Source organism: Agelaius phoeniceus, chromosome 1, assembly GCF_051311805.1.
Source record: "Agelaius phoeniceus isolate bAgePho1 chromosome 1, bAgePho1.hap1, whole genome shotgun sequence".
Classification (NCBI taxonomy): Eukaryota; Metazoa; Chordata; class Aves; order Passeriformes; family Icteridae; genus Agelaius; species Agelaius phoeniceus.
The window spans coordinates 14,193,673-14,211,869 of NC_135265.1; the positions used below are offsets into that span (position 1 = coordinate 14,193,673).

An 18,197-nucleotide genomic window follows, 5' to 3' on the forward strand; every position below is an offset into this window, starting at 1 on the left:
CAATTTTTTTCTTCCCCCCTCTTCCCCCCATTTTTTTTAAACAACTTTTTTTTTTTCAAGAATAAACTAGGTACTCCAAAGTTTGATTCCTTTGCTTTTTCTGACATTTTAAATGGGTTGAGGAAGAACAGTAGACTGAAGCAAATGTGAGCATCCCAGAGATGCTGTGCTAGAGTGACACATATGCTGCTTGTCTCCTCACAGCTCTGCATGTTCTGTAGGTCAGACCCATGCTGCCACCTCAGGCACTGTGTGTCAGGGTAAAGTGGCTCAGTTCCACTGTTTTTCTGCCAAAACTCCTTTCTGGTCTAGAGGTTTTAGGGCTATTTTAAATTAAACAATCTCTTCTGTCTGGTGTACAACATCCAGAACTTGATTTGAATCTCTTGTGTCAGATATGTAAATGCTTTGTATAATGGTTTTGATTACTCTCTAATAAATAGGTGGATATTTTAAAAGATGCATGTTGGTGTTTTGAATTTAAGTTTCACATATAACATTATGAAATCAGAGACATTAACTCTACACCCTATTTTGCATTTCTTGACCCCATCATGTCCTCTGCCTATCCCTTTTTCAGGTGGTTATTAATAAACAGTTTTAGTTTTCAGATGCCTGAATTTCTTTGGAAATGAGCAATCTGTGTGGAGAATGGGCAAACAGTTTAAAGCTTATTTACATGCTCCTATGCTGTATTTTTGTGTTTTGGTTTTAAAGAGCTGCCCTAAGAGCTGTAAACATCATTGCACAATATAAATAATATCTCTTGATTGAATGGCCAGAAATTAATCATTCTGTGGGGTTGCTGTGTGGTGTACTTCAACACACACAATGGCTTTGTCCTAGAATCAAAAGGAACCAATGGGAAAATATTATAAATCCCCAGTGAACTCAAAATATTTTCAAGATGTTACATTAACAGATCAGAAGGAAGCTTTAAGAACTCTGTGGTTTATTTCACTGTCCATGAGCATTTGTGGTGTCCTGTTGGCACTATTGCTAGACATGTTTGGTTGCAAGTCTCAGTGCTTTAATTTCACTTTTGATGTGAACCTGAGTGTGAAGTGCCACAGTGTCAGTCAGCTCTCAGATCAGCATTTGATATAAAAAAAGTAAAATTCTTGCTGCTTTTGGTGTGATAAATGATGCCACATTTAATTGGTATATATACTGTTTAACAGACACGTGTTAGCTCTTCTGCCTTAAATAGAAAATTTTCATCTAAAGTTTAGATCTATTTAAAGGTTATATTAAAGTGTTTGTTTGGTTCACTCTGTATGAAAGTCATTCCTTCCAGAATAGGTCAGAAATATCTTAAGAAATAGGAATTATTTTGTCCTAATAATAACAACTGAGTATCTCAAATGCCAAATTCTTCACTCCCTGAAAGTTTAAAGAAAACAGTGGAATGTGCAAATATGGAAGAAACTTAATAAATTTGAAATGTAGCCTTTGGAGGGGAAGAGGAGATGTGAAGAGGGCAAACCCTGGGTTGGCAGCCACCGTCTCTGTCTGGGGCAGCCCAGCCAGCTCCATCCCTCCATTCACCCTCCCACACTGGAACACCCCTGGGGAAAGAGTCATCAGTAATGAAGTTTAAATAAGAACCCCTGGTGCTGAAAAAGAATAAATTGATGGTTTTGAATGGTGTCCTCTGTGGGGTGAAATGGCCCTTGTGGGATGTGGAGGCTGGTGCTGCCCTGGGAGCTGTCAGACCTGCAGCTCCCTCTCTCCTCTCCAAAGTGGGGAAGCTTTTGTTTAATGCAAAGCTGAGCTGTGTCCTTGAGCACAGATGCTGTTCTAAAACATTGTTTGACTGTCTCTTTAAGAATAGTGGCCCCAAAATCATGGCATAAAGGAGAAATGTGGTCCAATTATTATTTTTTTGTCTGTTGTGTTCTTCAGTGAGGAATTCTATAAACTTTTAAGAGGAGTGAAATGAAAATAAAAATTAAAAAAACTTATGTAAAAAAAACAACAACCTGGAAGCAGCCTGAAAATACTAAAAAATGAGATTCTGAGGTCTTTGCACTTTCCCTTCCTGGTTTCCCAGCAGTCCTTCTTGGAGAACTCTCTTTGTCATGGAAGAAGGAAAATACAGTTTTGTTCATGTCACAAGTTAGATTCTTTTTTTGTGTGTTATTAACAGGTTTGGCAAACATCGCAAAGATGACAAGAGTGAGAAAACTGGTAAAATAAAAGTGCAGGAAGCTCTTACTTCAGAAGAGGAGAGAATACGAATGAAGCAAGAACAGGAGAGGTAGACTTCAGTATTTGCTTAAACCTTGATAGACAGAGTTTGTTTTTTAAATTAAATAACTGAAGTTCAATTTTCACTGATGAAATTTTCCACATGTTGATATGTTTATATACTTTAAATAACAGGAAAAAGCTGGACTTATTTTGGACATGAGTATGAACAGCTCCTTTGGCTGTGTTAAGCATCTTTTATAGACGCAGAGCTCCCTTTCTTATTGAGGAGAATGAAGTAATAAAATGAAATGCTTTCTCTATATAGTCTATAACTGATTTTATTGACATTTTCAGAAAACAAATATTTATATAGAATGAAGTATGTTTTGTATTTTTCTTCAGAGTTTTGCATATCTAGATTTTTCATTGATAAATTTAGGAGAAACATAAAAAATGTGCTTACCAGTATATTTGTCACTGGAGTTCAGTCTATTTATGTGCCATGCAATCTGTTTATGGAATGATATATATATATATATTAAACTGCTAATTGTAAAAATGAGTGGTGAGCACCTCTATTTTTCCTTGTCAGCTTCTCTTAACATAAAAAAACCCTATATAATATATATGTCATATGCTCTTCTCAATATTTCCAGTCTACTTTTCATCCTATCTCTTGTAGTTCTACAAGAACAATTTGGGGCCTAGACTCTGGTGTCTCTCAGATCAATTTAATCAAAATCTTGAAAAGTGTAGGTTACCAGTTAACTTAAACTGGGAAATGTGAGTTGAGAGACAGCCTCTTTGACATCACTTCAGAAAGGAGACAAACTTTACAAAGTTTGATTGCTGAATGGTAAATAGATTCAGACATTTAGCAGTGAAAGTGAACTATGCATTAGAATTATTTATCTAAAAATCATGCTATAGCTCACCATAAATTTAGGATTGATGCAGAAACTCTGGAGGGAAATTTTCTTGTCCTTGTAGAGGAGATATCACTAATTAGTCATAATGATCTCTAATTACCACCTCTATGCACCTTGGTCTTCTGCAAATAAGAACAGAAGTTCATGAATGGTGGCTTCATCATTAACAGCTTAATAGAGAATATTAGAGCCACTGTATAATAGAGAGCCACTGTAGCTCTTCTGTAGACTCCTTAGATAAACCTAAAAGGGTTTGCTTTCAGTTCTTTTAGGGTTGAGTGATTTGCAGTAAAGATGGGGTGGGAGTGTGTGTTTATTGGTTTGTTATTGTTAAACTCCAGAAACTTGATCATTTATGAATATCTGTTTAAATTATGTAATGGGAATTTTTTTACTCTTTAGTAGATATAAATTGATGTAAATTTATATCATAAATTGATGTAAAAATTTATTCTTGTCTTTGTCCATCCATTCTGATTGTAGAAGGTGGCTGGATTACAGTGCCTGGATGTTTTTTTCTAGTCTGATTGGTTTTTATTTTTTCTTTTTTAACAAAAGTGAGGCAGGGTCATTAAATTTGTTCCTGTTTTTATAAGTAAAGTGCTTGCAGATTAAATGGTAAAGAGGAAGGCTGGAACTGAAGGAAATAAGTGATGAGGGTGTTTGTGCAGCCAACTTCCCTTTTCATGGATGGAGCGGCCACAGAGCTCATGCCAGGGGTGCAGAGCCATGGAAAGCTGCCTCGGTTGCTCTGCCCAGCTCAGGGCAGGGGATGGTTGGCCAGACAAGCACCACTCTGTGCCCTGGCTTCACACACTGCTGAGCCCCAGCTGGCCCTTAGGGTTTCTTAGGAACACGAGGTGCCCAGAAAATCAGCCGTGTACATTTATAAAAAGAAGAAAGACTTGACGCCTGGGTTAGTAACGTTTTCTCTCTCTTCATTCTCTCTCTCTGTCTCTCTGTGTCTCTCTGTCTCTCTCAGTAAGAATGGTCAGAGTATAGACTGTCCATGTGATGGTGTAAGAGAGGTTGCAATAGTCACGCTGGGTACCAAGGTAGAATTATGAAATTATTTGTATAGCCCCCAATGCATGGAGCGAATCCTAATCCCTGTCCATCAAGTTATGCTAACCAATTTGAATCTTTCCTGGAATCTCACTCCTCATGTGTCATAAAAACAATTTTATATGTTCACTGAAACTGCAGAAAATGCATGTGCCAGAACTTCATAACAGCTTGATGTTACAGTAACATGGGTCCTTATCCTCCCATTATTCTCTTTCCCTGTGTATTTGCTTTCCTTTGTGTTATGTCTATAAGAGAATGCAACTTCTTTGGGGTAGTCGCATGTACAACTAATAAAAGATAATAAAATAGCAACCCAATGTGTGAGGTGCTTCCTTATGTTTCTAAAAAATTCAGATGTTGATTTGGTCCATAGAGACTAAATGTTTTTGCAGTTAGATTGCAGAGTTTCCTTTTGATCCTGTAAAATAATGATGTTAGATACATGCTGTTAATGAAGAGTACTCTTGCAAATTAACTGAACAATCCCTCAAAATGTTTACTAGGAGACAGAGTAAAATATTACTGTCAGTGTTGGCTCATAATGGCTGCTATTTTAACTTTGTTTTCTGTGGGTTTTTGCCTTCTCAATTTTTTTGGCAGTGCAATTCACTTGTTCTATTTTACTTGGTATTTGATACTATGTACCTCTAAAATGATGCAATGCTTTGGGGAAATAGGCTGGATTTAATGAATTTACTATGTATGAGAGGCTAGGAGCAAAAATCCTTAGGGGGGTCAGAGAACAAGTGAACAGTCCATTAAAAAATCAATCATGCCCACAATTTTATGGAATTATTAATTTTAATAGTATTGTGCTTACAATAGTATTTTCTTTAAAACCTAGCATTTATATGGATTATGAGACAAATAAGAAAAATGCTTTTCAGTTTACCATGATTAAATTAATAAAATGGCCTTTCATAAATATATTATTAATAATAATTTCTTGATTCTGTGATTCTTTGATTAAGGAGTGTATCTCTTAAGCTACATCCTATATGTGTTGGATATATATGTATATGGTGTGTGTTAACTGAGAATCTTAAAGTAATTTTGAATGAAAAAGGAAGTTATCTAGTTGAAAATACAGCCAGCTTTCAATGACAAGGAATACTGAAACAATTAGGGGTGTACTTGATGAGACCACCCACTAGTCTTACCAAAAATTCTGTAAAATGCTTGCTATTTGTAAATCCTCCAAATGTTGGAACAACAGTTCATCCAAGGCCATAGAACATTGCCCCATGTCACTATGCTTTAACACTGGTTTACTGCACAAAAACAAGTCTGCTTGCATGATCCTTGAGTATCTGCCAAGCACTGATCTTACAATCTGGCTGGGCTCTGCTGTGCTGTTAGAAAGGGTTCTTCTCCCCAGCAGTGGCACCAGTCAAAAACTTTGAGGCAAGACTGGGCAATAGGATTTCTGACTGTGGCCTTGAGTGTCCTAAGAAAGAGTCTTGAGGAAGCTGAATAAGAACCAAGTTCAGTTAGCTCTGGTCCTGTGCCAGATCACAGCTGTTTTACATATATGCTAATTTGGAGCCCCTCTTTGCTGTGTGGTCATCTTGTCTGCCTATCACTGGACTGCTCAAACTGGGCACCACTGAGATGCTACATTCACATGGATGGGCTGAGAAAACAGCCCTGGGTCTTTGTGGTTTTGTTACAGAAGGTCTTTTGTCAACTCCAGAGTCTCCTGATGTACCTATGGTTTGCACATCTTGCTAAGATCTCTTGGATTTTGCGGACTGGAGATGTGTGGAATATCTTGAGCTTTTAGAGATGCTTCCAAATGCTTATAGTTTTACACAGGCATTGCAATGTTGGATAGACTTAAGGAGATTTTGAAACTTTTGTCAGTGACCAAGAAGAATCAGTTAATATGGATGGTCACCTTGTGCTGTGCTGCTGCATTTAAACCTCTGGAAGCCCACAGAGCTTTCCAATCCAGAAACCCTCTACATCTGGTCTTTGGGGGCCTCACAGAGTAGGTTTGCTCAATATTTAGCCAGTGTGTCCATTGATATCCTGCAACCTGATTGCCCTGAAATGTTTTCTGAATTCTTCAAGGCCCTTTAGTGTAGTCTCTTTCTTAGGAGATAAAAAGACAGAATTGCTCAAAAACCCTACTGCTTTTGTCTTCTGGTTGTTATTGGCGGTCTTTGCTGGAGAGAGACATAGCTCCAAACAGCAGGTTCTGATATCTTTATTTCTCCCTCTTCCATACCCTTGCATTTTTCCTTCAATTTTGTTTTTTGATGTTTTGAGCTTCTTTTTTTTTTTTTTTTAATTCTTTTTCTTTTCATTTCAACTTTGTGTTCATTACAAAATATATTGTCAGCAAATCCAAAACCTTTGCCTGTGGTCTTCCCTTCTTTAGCACAGGCATGTGCAGTTCTTGGCACACATGGTATGTGCCGGTGATCTTCAGCCTTGGACTGAGTTACTGAGTTCCTTTAGCAAAGAAAGTTCTCCCTGACCTGAACAACTTTACTCTTTGTACCTGAGTAGTAGATAACAGAAGAATGAACTAAGTGCACCTCTTTGTGAAGTTTTTAAGAAATTCATCTGAGTCCAGCATGCTTCACTGCTGGATAATGCTTAAAAGATGAAAGTTGCAATTCTCATGTAATCTCATGATTCAGAGTTCGTGATCCATCTATGGGCAAACAGTGCTTATGCTGTAATCCGCCTCTAGAGGCACTTCTCCTCTTGGAAGCAAAGTCTAGAGGATATTTTCTCTGTTTGGTTAATACACTGATTTAAGAGCTTTAGTAATGTTCTGTAAATCTCTGTGTTACCATAAAAGTGTTTTAATCTTAGTATTGTATTCTTCCTCAACTTCCACTGAAACGGATGCAAAATCAAGCGCTTAAACACCTGTTTTGGGAGGATCAGTCTTGAGGAGATAAGGAGAAACCTTTTGGGAGAGAATTAAAGTGTTGTGCTGGTGGAAGTGCTATGGCAGAGGCTTCGGAGATGCTGGCAGGGCGATAGAGCGGTCAGATGGGGGCCTGTGTGGCCGGGGGCTCGCTCTGCTCTGTCGCAGCAGTTGCACAATCGCAGCCTGTGCTGTGCTGGAGCACAGCTAACGCAGCAGAGCGATGCCGCGCTGGGTGCATGCATGGGAATAGCTCCTGTCTGTACCAGAACCCTCCTGCTGTGCTGGTTTCCCCCCTTTCTGATCCGGAAAACGTGACCTTTTGTTTCTCTGGCTTACAAAGGCAGCTACATTTACACGATTCTGCCGTCGCTGTGCCCCAAGTGCCGCCAGTTCCCGGCCCGGAGGTGCCTGGGGAGCGCCGGGGCCGGGAGGGGGAGCTGCGAGCTCGGCGCTGCCGGCCCGGCCCGGCCCGGCCCGGCTCGGCCCCGCCGGGATCGCTACTGCGGCCCCGCCCGGCGCCGGTGTCAGCTGGGGACAGCCGTGCTGAGCCGCGGGGATGGCTCTGGGCGCCCGGGAATGGCTTTGGACAGCCGGGCATGCTCCAGGCGGCCGGGGATGGCTTTGGACCGCCGGGGATGGCTTTGGACCGCCGGGGATGCTCTGGGCGGCCGGGGATGGCTTTGGGCGGCCGGGGATGCTCTGGGCGGCCGGGGATGCTCTGGGCGGCCGGGGATGCTCTGGACGGCCGGGGATGGCTCTTGGCGGTCAGGGATGCTCTGGGCGGCCGGGGATGCTCTGAGCAGCCAGGGATGCTCTGGGCGGCCGGGGATGCTCTGAGCAGCCAGGGATGCTCTGGGCGGCCGGGGATGCTCTGAGCAGCCAGGGATGCTCTGGGCGGCCGGGGATGCTCTGGGCGGCTGGGGATGCTCTGGGCGGCCGGGGATGCTCTGGGCAGCCAGGGATGCTCTGAGCAGCCAGGGATGCTCTGAGCAGCCGGGGATGCTCTGGGCGGCCGGGGATGCTCTGAGCAGCCAGGGATGCTCTGAGCAACCAGGGATGCTCTGGGCGGCCGGGGATGCTCTGAGCAGCCAGGGATGCTCTGAGCGGCCGGGGATGCTCTGGGCGGCCGGGGATGCTCTGAGCAGCCAGGGATGCTCTGAGCAACCAGGGATGCTCTGGGCGGCCGGGGATGCTCTGGGCGGCCGGGGATGCTCTGAGCACCCAGGGCTGCTCTGGGCGGCCGGGGATGCTCTGGGCGATCAGGGATGCTCTGGGCGGCCGGGGATGCTCTGGGCGGCCAGGGATGCTCTGGGCGGCCGGGGATGCTCTGAGCACCCAGGGATGCTCTGGGCGGCCGGGGATGCTCTGGGCGGTCAGGGATGCTCTGGGCGGCCGCGGAGGAGGCGGTGCTGGCTCTGCACGGCGGGGAGGGAGCAGCGCGGAGCCGCGGGGGCGCTGCCCGGGGAGGAGGGTCAGGCGTCTGCCCTGCGCTGGCAGATTTGCTGTTACTTTTGGAGCTCAGTCAATAGGCTGACAGCACTTTTTTGTGCGGATGTAAACAAGGCTGCGAGTAGAGTGGGTGTCGTTCACGCGTTATTTGTCCTAAATTTAGAGGGAAACATTCTGCCTGTTCATTAATAGTTAAAATAAGACTGATTTTTTTTTTTCCCCCAAAGGATTTGGTTATTCCATAAAATGCTTCCTGTATTATATTTTCCTAAGGGTATATGGGTCTTTATCTCTAACATGTAATAAACTTCTCTTCATCCTTCTCCAGTACCATTAAAGCCACAAGGCCTTTGTTGTAAAAGTATACTAATGAATAGAAATGTTACAACAAGAACAGAAGTCTTGTGTTTTCCCTTCATCATGCATCATCCATTTTAATTAGACGAAAGGGTGGTGAGTACTGTGACAAGAGTCTGGAATTAAAATCATTAATTGATGTCAAGCTGACGAGAGACTGCTAACATGAATTTACTGACAGCAGGAAAGAAATTAACCTTATTACTTTATTTAGTACATTGGGACTATTTATTATTCTTTCCTGTGTAAGTTCAATGTGTTCTGTTAGTGATGATAGAGAAAGACAAATAATTAATAAAACCTACATTGAGTTTTATTACCTCCTATCAATGACATTGGGATGAAAACCACATCAATAATTTACAAAAAACAAACCCACCACATCCTTCTAATCAATGTAACTCATCAAAACTGTTGCAGCAATATTTTTGATAGTTTAGATGAGTATAACAGGCTATGCTCTCTAGCCAAGTAGAATTGCAAAAGTGATTTGATTTAAAACCGTGCCTTAGTTTCTTAATGTCAGTGTTTCAAAAAATGAAACATATTTTCTGCAGCAATGACATTGATTGGAATAACTGTCTGGTTTGATCATCATTGGAAGGTCAGCCTAACAAAGATGAGTTTTAATGTTAAGCATCTTTATTCTTTAGATGAAAGAGTACAGCAGTGTCTTACAGAATGACAGCAGCATCCTATAGATAATTTGTGACCCAAAGGTCATAATAAAAGAATAGAGGGAAGGTCATCCTGTAGTAAAGGCCATCTGGAACTGTTAAAGTATCAGATGGAGTAGGGGGCTGAACAGCAGGACACTCTTGGTGTCTTTCCAGATTTCCCAGAGAGACCATAATATTTTTATTGGAAAACCCGAACTTTTTCCCCCTTAAGCAAAATATTTTCATCGAGCAGTTTCATCTTTCTTTAAGGAAAAAAGACAACATACTGTGATAAGGAAAGGATTTTTGTTTCTTACAATGTCTAAGAGTTATCTGTGTTTTTGAAATAACTCAAAGATTCAGCTTTACTTTTGCTGCTGCTGTATTTTGATGCCACTTAACAGCTTTCAGAAAAACTGTCACCTCTAAAACCATTATTACTGCAAACATTCAGAATATAAGTAATTAGTGAAGTTTTCTGTTAAAACTTTCACCTTCTTCCCAGCCTTTAACAGAGGAGAGGAAAAATTCCTCAGTGATCAGAAAATCAGAGCATAATGTTTCTCATTCTCACTTATTTTGTGATGGGGTCTGCTTGTCTCAGTTTCATGGAGATTTGTAGCATTGTTTTTGGCAGTGGTTTTTTACATAATGGATAAGGGTGCAGGATATGAAAAAAAAAATCAATGGCAATAATTTTTGGAAGAGAACACAGAAGTGAAGCATGTGAATTTGAGCTTTGGAAAAACATTTCAGGCCAGTTCCACTTCATAAAACTACTGACTTTGGGAGCTATGTAAATTGAAGCATTTATAGAATAATAGTTTTTCAATAGTTTTTTTGGAGTAGTTTTTCAAACAAAACATATTCTCTAGCTACATATTGTAATTACAGAGATTTTAAGACATCATGCTAAAAGCATATTTTCTCTATTATTTTTCTATAGTGATTCAACACATTGCACTGGGCAAGGTCTAGCCAAGTCCCAGCTAAGTCCACTGCAATATATTGAAAAAACATAATTTAGGTGGTCTTTATAATATTCTGTGTTATAAATTAATTTAAGGTGTCTTGTGGATCATATAAATTCAGTACTCTCTTAAACATATTAGTTCAAAGTAAGAGCACTAAAATGTTTCACTTTAGAATGCCAGGAACTTCAGGCTAAGGAAGAGCATGTCCTCTGATGTCATACAAATTCTCCTTTAGTGGCAGAGTTACTGTGGCAAAGACTTATTTGAGAATTAATATCTGTATCAGAGTTACTAACTCACTGAATTTATTCTGTCCGAATTGAACAGAACTCAAAACCTGTCAGGTTTTCCACACTACACTACAGGACTCTGTTTGACAGTAAAACAAGGCACTAATCCTACTCCTTTTTATAATTCTTAAATGTAGCAGCAAGTATTGGACCAGCCAGAAAGATGCCTAATGATGCATCTGTAACAGGCAGATCCATCCTCTCTCCACAGCACAGCTGCAAGCTTTATTTTGTAACCTGTTACTAGAAGAAACCCTTCAGGAATTATGGGACAGCTGGCTCTGTTTCTGGCCACACTAGAGATTTGTTCTGTCCTTACTGTGACCCAGTGAGGTTTTAGAAGTGAATCCTCAGAGGTGTTGTAGGTGTGAATTTGAGGGTCCTGAGCTAAGATATTGATGTATAAACTATATTCTTTATTGCTTTGTTTTTTATTTTTCCTTACCTTTTCTTTCATCTTCAGTGTATGAGATTCACATAATCCTTGCTTTGTTGTGAGGTTTTTCATTGCTTTTTTTGTCCCTTCATACTGTTTCATTTTCCATCTTCCAGATTAGGCTATTTTATACATAGTACTCTAGAAACACAGAACAATGGACCTGAAATAGAGCTAGCAGCAGAATTTTGTGCCCACTTCTGTTGCTAGAATTCAGCTAGAGGAGCATGGCTGGTGGATAGGCTCAGCTCAACTGACTGATAAGAGCATTGTAGCTCAACCTCCAGTTGCTGCCTGCAGTGTCTGGGAATGACTGATTTGATTCATGGTATGATACATTTGAAATGTGGTTTGCCCATGCCATTTGCTTCTTGGACACATGGGAACAGCTGCTCCTTACACATCTAGCTGCAGAATTCAGATGTTACCCACCAGTGCTGCTCTCTGGAATTATTCTCCAATTGGGGAAAAAAAATGTACAGGAAGAAATGGTCCAAGCAAGTCTGCATGAAGGAAAGCAGAGCCCTTAAAGTGAGGAGGGAGGAAAGCAGGAGCCTGTGTTTCAGCAATGTCGTGTTTCAGCAATAGTTGAATATCATCATCTCTTCCTTTCTACTTCAGTCCAGCAGAAGAGCTAAATAGGAGATTAGAGCTAAGATAACCTAATGATGAAGGACTTGTTGTCATAGGTGTAAATATCAGCCTTTCTGGCCAATTTTGTTATGCAAAAGACAAACTAATTTCCATTTTACTTTCAGACAGCAATGATGTTCTTTGATGCAGCATGGTACCCAGCAGGGTACCAGTCTCATTTGCTCATTTGTGTGATCCTTCACTTCTGGGGTCACTGATCCTTCCTTGGATCAGACATGAAAATAAGGACAGAAAATTTCAGTCAAGGTAGTGTTTGTTCTGGAGATAGGAGGACCTATGCTGCTGTGTACCTGCAACAATCTCTTTTGGTTGAAACATACGTATTCTTTAAAAAAAGCACAGCAGGCTAACTCTCCACCCTAAAATGTGGCAGACTGTTAACTGTAAAGTAGGCTGAAAGCTCCATTGACGTGTAAGTAAGATAATTTGCAGATTTTTTTAACCCAAAGTAAGCAAGGATTTTCACTTGTTTACTGCAACATCCAAGAAAGCAGGTTTGAGATACTGACAAATCTGCTGACATGGATGTGTCGTCACTTTGTAAAGACAAAGGGTGAATCAAGAAGGTCAGGTGATAAGGAAGGATGGGGGTGAAATATATGAGATTCCACAAGGTTAGAGGAAATAATTTTAATGTCTCCTTTAGTTTCATCAATGTCACTTGATTTCAAATTGGTGTTTGCACTTCACCTGCTCATATGCATAATATTTACTTTCTCTCCTGCATTTTTTCATTTCTTTACGTCTTCATTTGTATTTTGCTGCCTTCTTTAATAGCCTTCTTTAATATAACTCCTTATGAAAATGAGCATAATGTTCTCTCCTTAATATATTAGGGCACTTAAAGTAATCACCTTATCACCTTTATCCTTCACCTTTTTTTCTTTTTTAACTGCAGCCCTCCTGGGTTGTAGCTCATTAAACGTTTTTGAAATTCTCATGCATCTCTTCTGATTTGAGGAGGGGGGATCTTCAGAGAGACAGTAAGTACTATCACATATTCTAATTGGCAGATAGGCTGTGATTGTTGAAGGAGAAAGAAAATTAAGACTGTCTGATTATGTAGATACATTTCTTTAATTTAGAGATGATGGGCAGCCTTTTAAATGAAAAAAATGTAGTTCTTGTTATATTTCTCAGCTGTTGTAGAACCAATGCATAGGAAATACATGTATGTAAAATTTCTGTGTAGGTGCAGAATTACAGATCTTTAAGAGAGACCATATCACTTTTTCAAGGTAGTATCTGCAGGTTGTGCCATTCCTGCAAGATGTTTCTTTCATCCTGGTGGTTTTTTTGGTTTTTCTTTTTTCTTTTCCTTAGTTTACAATAAACTCAGCAGCTTCCTATGGCAGTCTTTTCCACTGCCTTTTTTTTGGAAGTTGCCCTGCTCACAGTATCTCAATTATTGTTGCTTCAGTTAAATACCTAACACATTATTCTTTTCCTCTGGTGTTTGCAGATGGCTGTTATGTCCCCACTCTGTCTTTTTCTTCCCCAAACAGCTTGATGTTGCTGACTCATATATCTTACCCAGTAGAACTTCCAGATCCATTCTTGAAAAAGCAACTCACAGGTTTTTTTCTCTACCTTTAATTGATTGTAACTATGTTAATTACCTTCTAGTTGCTGTTATTTAAGTTAATTCTATTTTTGTAGCCTACTCTGTATTTCAAGAACATTTGAAATCTTAATCCTTTCCTCCAAAGTTCCTTCATTTGGGTTTTCTGCAGATTCAATAGTGTTCTAATTAATAATGAAAAACCCTGAGTAAATTCAGAGTGATCCACATAGAAAATATCTTAATCTGTCCATTCTGATGACTGTGAATCTATTCTCTAGATACTCTGTAGGAGCAGCCTTGTTCAACCTATCGTATCCATCCCATAGCTGTTTTTCTTAGCCTGGGAATGTTTCTGCTCTGTTCACAAGGCCATTTCCCATGTTTTAGAAGGGAAATCTGACTGACTTTAACCACATCTGTTCTTGATAACTCTATGGTGGCTACTGCTTGTCCCATTATCTCCTCTGTGCTTACCAGTAGTTTACTTAAGGAGGGATTGAAGTTAAACTCATGAGTCTTTAATTCTCCTCCTTCTCTGAGGTATGTTTGACTTTTCCTATTTTTTTAGTATTTTAGCTGTCCTCAACAAGTTCTCCTAGTTGCTGAAAAAGTCTGAGGCTGCCTCAGACTGTTGTGTGTGTCAGATGAACTTCAACTACCTTAACCAGTTTCTAGCTACTTTTTTTGCTGGTATATTGAAGATATTTTTGTTATTGGTGGTAGTCAATTATGCTGGTCATCTGCTTGCAGTCAACCATTTCAGTGAAGACAGATGCAAAGGGAAAAACCATTAAGCCTCAGGTCTCCTCAGCATCATCTGTCAATATCCTTCCCTCACTGCCATGCAGGGGAGCAACCTTTTCTTTGCTCTTCCTTTTGCTGCTAATGCAATTACTCAATGATTTATTGTCATCTTTAAAGCTCCCTGCTACTTTTATTTCACATTATGCTTTGGCCTTTCTGATTTTGTCCCTGTATGCTTGTGCAAACTGACTACATTTTGCATGTGTTTCCTCATGTGTCTGAGGTCAGAGGATGGTCATATTTCAGTCAACTGGTCACACATGTATATCTATAGCAGATAAGGCAGAACTCCTAATTTTTTTTTAATGACTTGAGAAAGTTGGGTCTCCAGCCTTTCAATTAAAAAATTATATTTACATAGCAGTATTTTCTGACATTTTAAAAAATGCATTTAAGTTTTGAATGAAATGTGGGGAAATGAAGAAGAGGAGGTGTCTTTCTTATTTAGAAGCTGTGGCTGTTGGTGGCCAGGATTATCAATTGTGCACAGTGATCCTTTGGAATGATTTTCCCAGGGAAGCAGATGGCTCTGCTGAGGGTGGTTATAACTGTGATAACTGAGTAGCTCTAATCATGGCAAGAAAAGCTAAGTGTCATATGCTGGTTCAGAGTGAAATCACAGTAATGCCTATAATCAAGGTACCCTCATTAGAAGGCTAGGTGTCAGAAAAATTCTGCTTGGCTCCAGACAAAGGTCAAAGAAAAATAGAGGAGAGGACAAACTCCCATATTGACTTGATTGCCAAAAATTAGAAAAAGGGCTATTAAAGCCCTGAAGGCAGTAGAGAAGGTTGGGGGAGGAACAGTGAGACGTGGTGTGCTGTGCCTGCAAGGTATTTTTCACTAGCAAAGAAGGAGGGGACAGATTTGACAAGATCTGGCTGCTGGCCAATGCACTTTCTGACCTCTTTATTAGAAACAATATCTGGCAAAAATTGGGCTGAATGTGTTCATCCCGCTGGACTAACTTGAACAAGCTGCCTGGCTTTCTAAACGTGTTGTTGTTTTTCTCTGTTTCCAATCCATCATCCCAGTGCATGCCAGTCTGATGGTAGAGGAACTGAGAACTGGCAGCCGTGAATGGCTTGTCATTAAGCTTCTGTCCTTACACAATGCTGTTTCCATCCTTAATAAACATTGTCAGCCATCTCACATATGTGGGACTGCAAGCGTTCAATACTGATTTTGTAAATGAGTGCGTCTCGGTGGAAAAGACGAGGGTGTGGATTATCACTTGGGCAATAGCTGAATCCTGGCAGCAGCAGGAGGATTAATTGAATTGACCAAGCAATTGCACACCAGAAACAGCAGCCAACTTTTTTCTGCTCTTAGGGGAGGACATTGCTGCCATTGCAGTGGCAAATGTAATGTACTAGCCATGAATATTCTTCCCATGCTGTGTTCATCAATTAAGATAAGTAGTGATTTTTTTGCAAGGACCTAAATCACTAATATGAAAAAATCCAAACAAAGGAGACTGAAGGTCCTGGGGGATTTTGAATATACTTATATTTTACTCCCAACTTTAGATGAAATAAGGCTGATTTCTTTTGACAGCTTTGCTTATTCACTTTTACCAGCAACAGCTCATCCAGCTCCGTGGATTTGACTTTTCTGTTGCTGAAAAAAGTTAAAAGTATAGTTCAGAGAACTGCAGTAAACTTTTAGCCCAGGATGGAATTGAATCCCAAATTAATAAGATTACTTAGTACCCACATATGAGTTACATGGCTAAATGCCCTTTATGGTCAAGGAAGGGCTACTCAACACGATTGGTAGAGCCTGGAGAAGGGTTTGGCTTCACCTTAAAATGTCCATGTTACAGATGTTCAGCTGAACTGTGTGCTGGACCATGCAGCAGCTGCCTGATGTGACTGAATCTTGACCAGCTCTCCTGGGAGTTCAAAACATACCTTGATACCTAAAATTAGGTGTCTAAAATGGTAGATGCCTTCATCTGAAAGCTGAATATCACTCACAGTTTATAAGAAGGGAACAAGGTAACTGCTGTTTCCTGGGGACAGCCATGCAAAAGCTTTTGCCTTCTTTTTGGGACCACCATTTCATGTGCATAGGAATTGCTGTACAATGGGTATGTCTATCATTACTGGATTAGCTTGCAATGAAAAGCTCTTCTAACAATTATAGGAAGTTCTGCAGCTAACAATATTGTCATTTGAGGCAGTTATCATTAGCTTTTGAATTGAATGGCACACAAATGCATGAGGATAGTTTATACTGAACATTATAATTTGAGTCTCAAAAGTATGACAGTGTGTTGTTGACATTTTCAGTGTTAACACTTCAGCAGGAAGGGTTTAGAAACTTCTTGGGGTAGCTTTTGTATTTTTAAAAGTTCAGTTTAAATACTGAAAAATCGATTACCAGTTTCTGCAAAAACTCTTTGACGGTGAAACGAGTTATGTGAACATTAAGCATTAGCATTATTATTATTGTTATCAAACCACCACAAAATCCTTAGGACGGCCATAAATCCTCAAAATTTGCTGATCTGAAATCTCAGTCATAGGCATTTTTATTGTGCCATGTCATGAAGGAATACAATTCAGTGAAGACAGCTTAATACACTTATTCACATTATGAAACCAAAGCACTGTGGTCAAACACTTCTCCAGATACTGGATTTCATTAGTGGGGGTGTTGCTGATTAGGGCTGAAGCACAGAGCAAGTTCTAGGCTCTCATCTGTGCTGCACAGTGTGTTTACATAACCATTTTAATCTTCCCCACAACAGTCTGCACTGGCATTTCCCACATCCATACTTGATATGCTATGTGCTAACAAGTGATTTAGGGCGCATCAAGCATATACACACATGAGCACACAGAGGGGCCAGCATAAAATACAGCATCACATTAAGTTCAAGTCCTTATAAAAAAATATATTCAGAGTTAAAAGATATTATAATTCAAAAGGGATAGTGCAGTATTCAGCTGAGAGCTCTTATTCTTTTCAAGAGTATGCCTACATATTTTTCCCTAGTCGTTTGCTTCCTTCAAGCTGAAAGACATAATGTTTAAATGTGGTGTGTCCTTGAAAAGGCAACCCCAAACATATTTTAAACAATATTCAAAAATATGTTAAGCAACTGAAATACCTATACTTTTGTCATGTGAAAGTGCTAGCATTTTCACACTGGCTTAAATGTAAAGCACAAAAGAATAATTAAGAGAAAAAAATCAGAACATTTTGGGTTTCAGTATAGTCAGACACTTTATACCTTTAATTTTAGTGTTATCTTTTGTTAAATGTTATTGCAAACAGTTACTGGGTACTTTGTTTATAATTAACAGGAAGATGAATGTGTCTAGACTCTAATTTTTAATACTATGTATGTGTATTAATACATTTTATTAGCAATTGTAGAAAATACTCTAAAAATTTTCCTGGTAGATGTGGCCATAATTACTTCCATAGCACTTCAGCAATCAGTTCTTTCCCACTTGAATGGGAATAAGTATCCCTCATGGAGCCATGCATGGGAAAACATGAATGCTCTGGCTGCAAATGGCTCAGCATCCAAACTATTAAAGCCAATAAGCAGATGCAGGAGAAAAGGTTTTTCACATGAAGCAGGGAACTCATGTCTGTGGGGAGGGATGTGATCTTCACGGTCAAAAGGCACAGAAGGTCACTGCCCTCTCCCATAGTAGTTTGTGTAACAATGGCAGGTATCACCTGTAACCACCAGGTAATTCTGTTTTGTAAGCACTTCAGGTAACAATGTTTTCTTCTGATTGAATTATTCTATGCCACATTATTGTTACACTGTCTGATTTCATGCACTGAAATTTTGGTTATCTAAAATGCATGGATTTTTTTCCTTCAAATTTGTGTCAGACAGTGTTCCCAAATGTGATGATAAATTATCCATTTAAAGGAAAATTAAAGCTACCAATGTCTAAGAAATTT

At 40.0% G+C, this 18,197-nt stretch overlaps 1 protein-coding gene across 12 annotated transcripts in view; it reads left to right on the top strand.

Annotated features, from left to right (window-relative positions):
• PARD3 (par-3 family cell polarity regulator) overlaps positions 1 to 18,197 on the top strand; it is a 446,494-nt gene that overhangs the window by 326,504 nt on the left and 101,793 nt on the right. For 8 of the 12 annotated variants that reach the window (XM_054645709.2, XM_077173170.1, XM_077173128.1 and 5 more), the window contains one exon: positions 2,150 to 2,260. The exons of 3 other annotated variants lie outside the window; for them this stretch is intronic. In XM_054645709.2, the coding sequence (XP_054501684.1) occupies positions 2,150 to 2,260 (111 nt within the window). Of the gene's footprint in view, positions 1 to 2,149; positions 2,261 to 4,104; positions 4,508 to 18,197 lie in introns of those variants that run through there. One more of the 12 variants, XM_077173311.1, reaches the window with a different exon arrangement.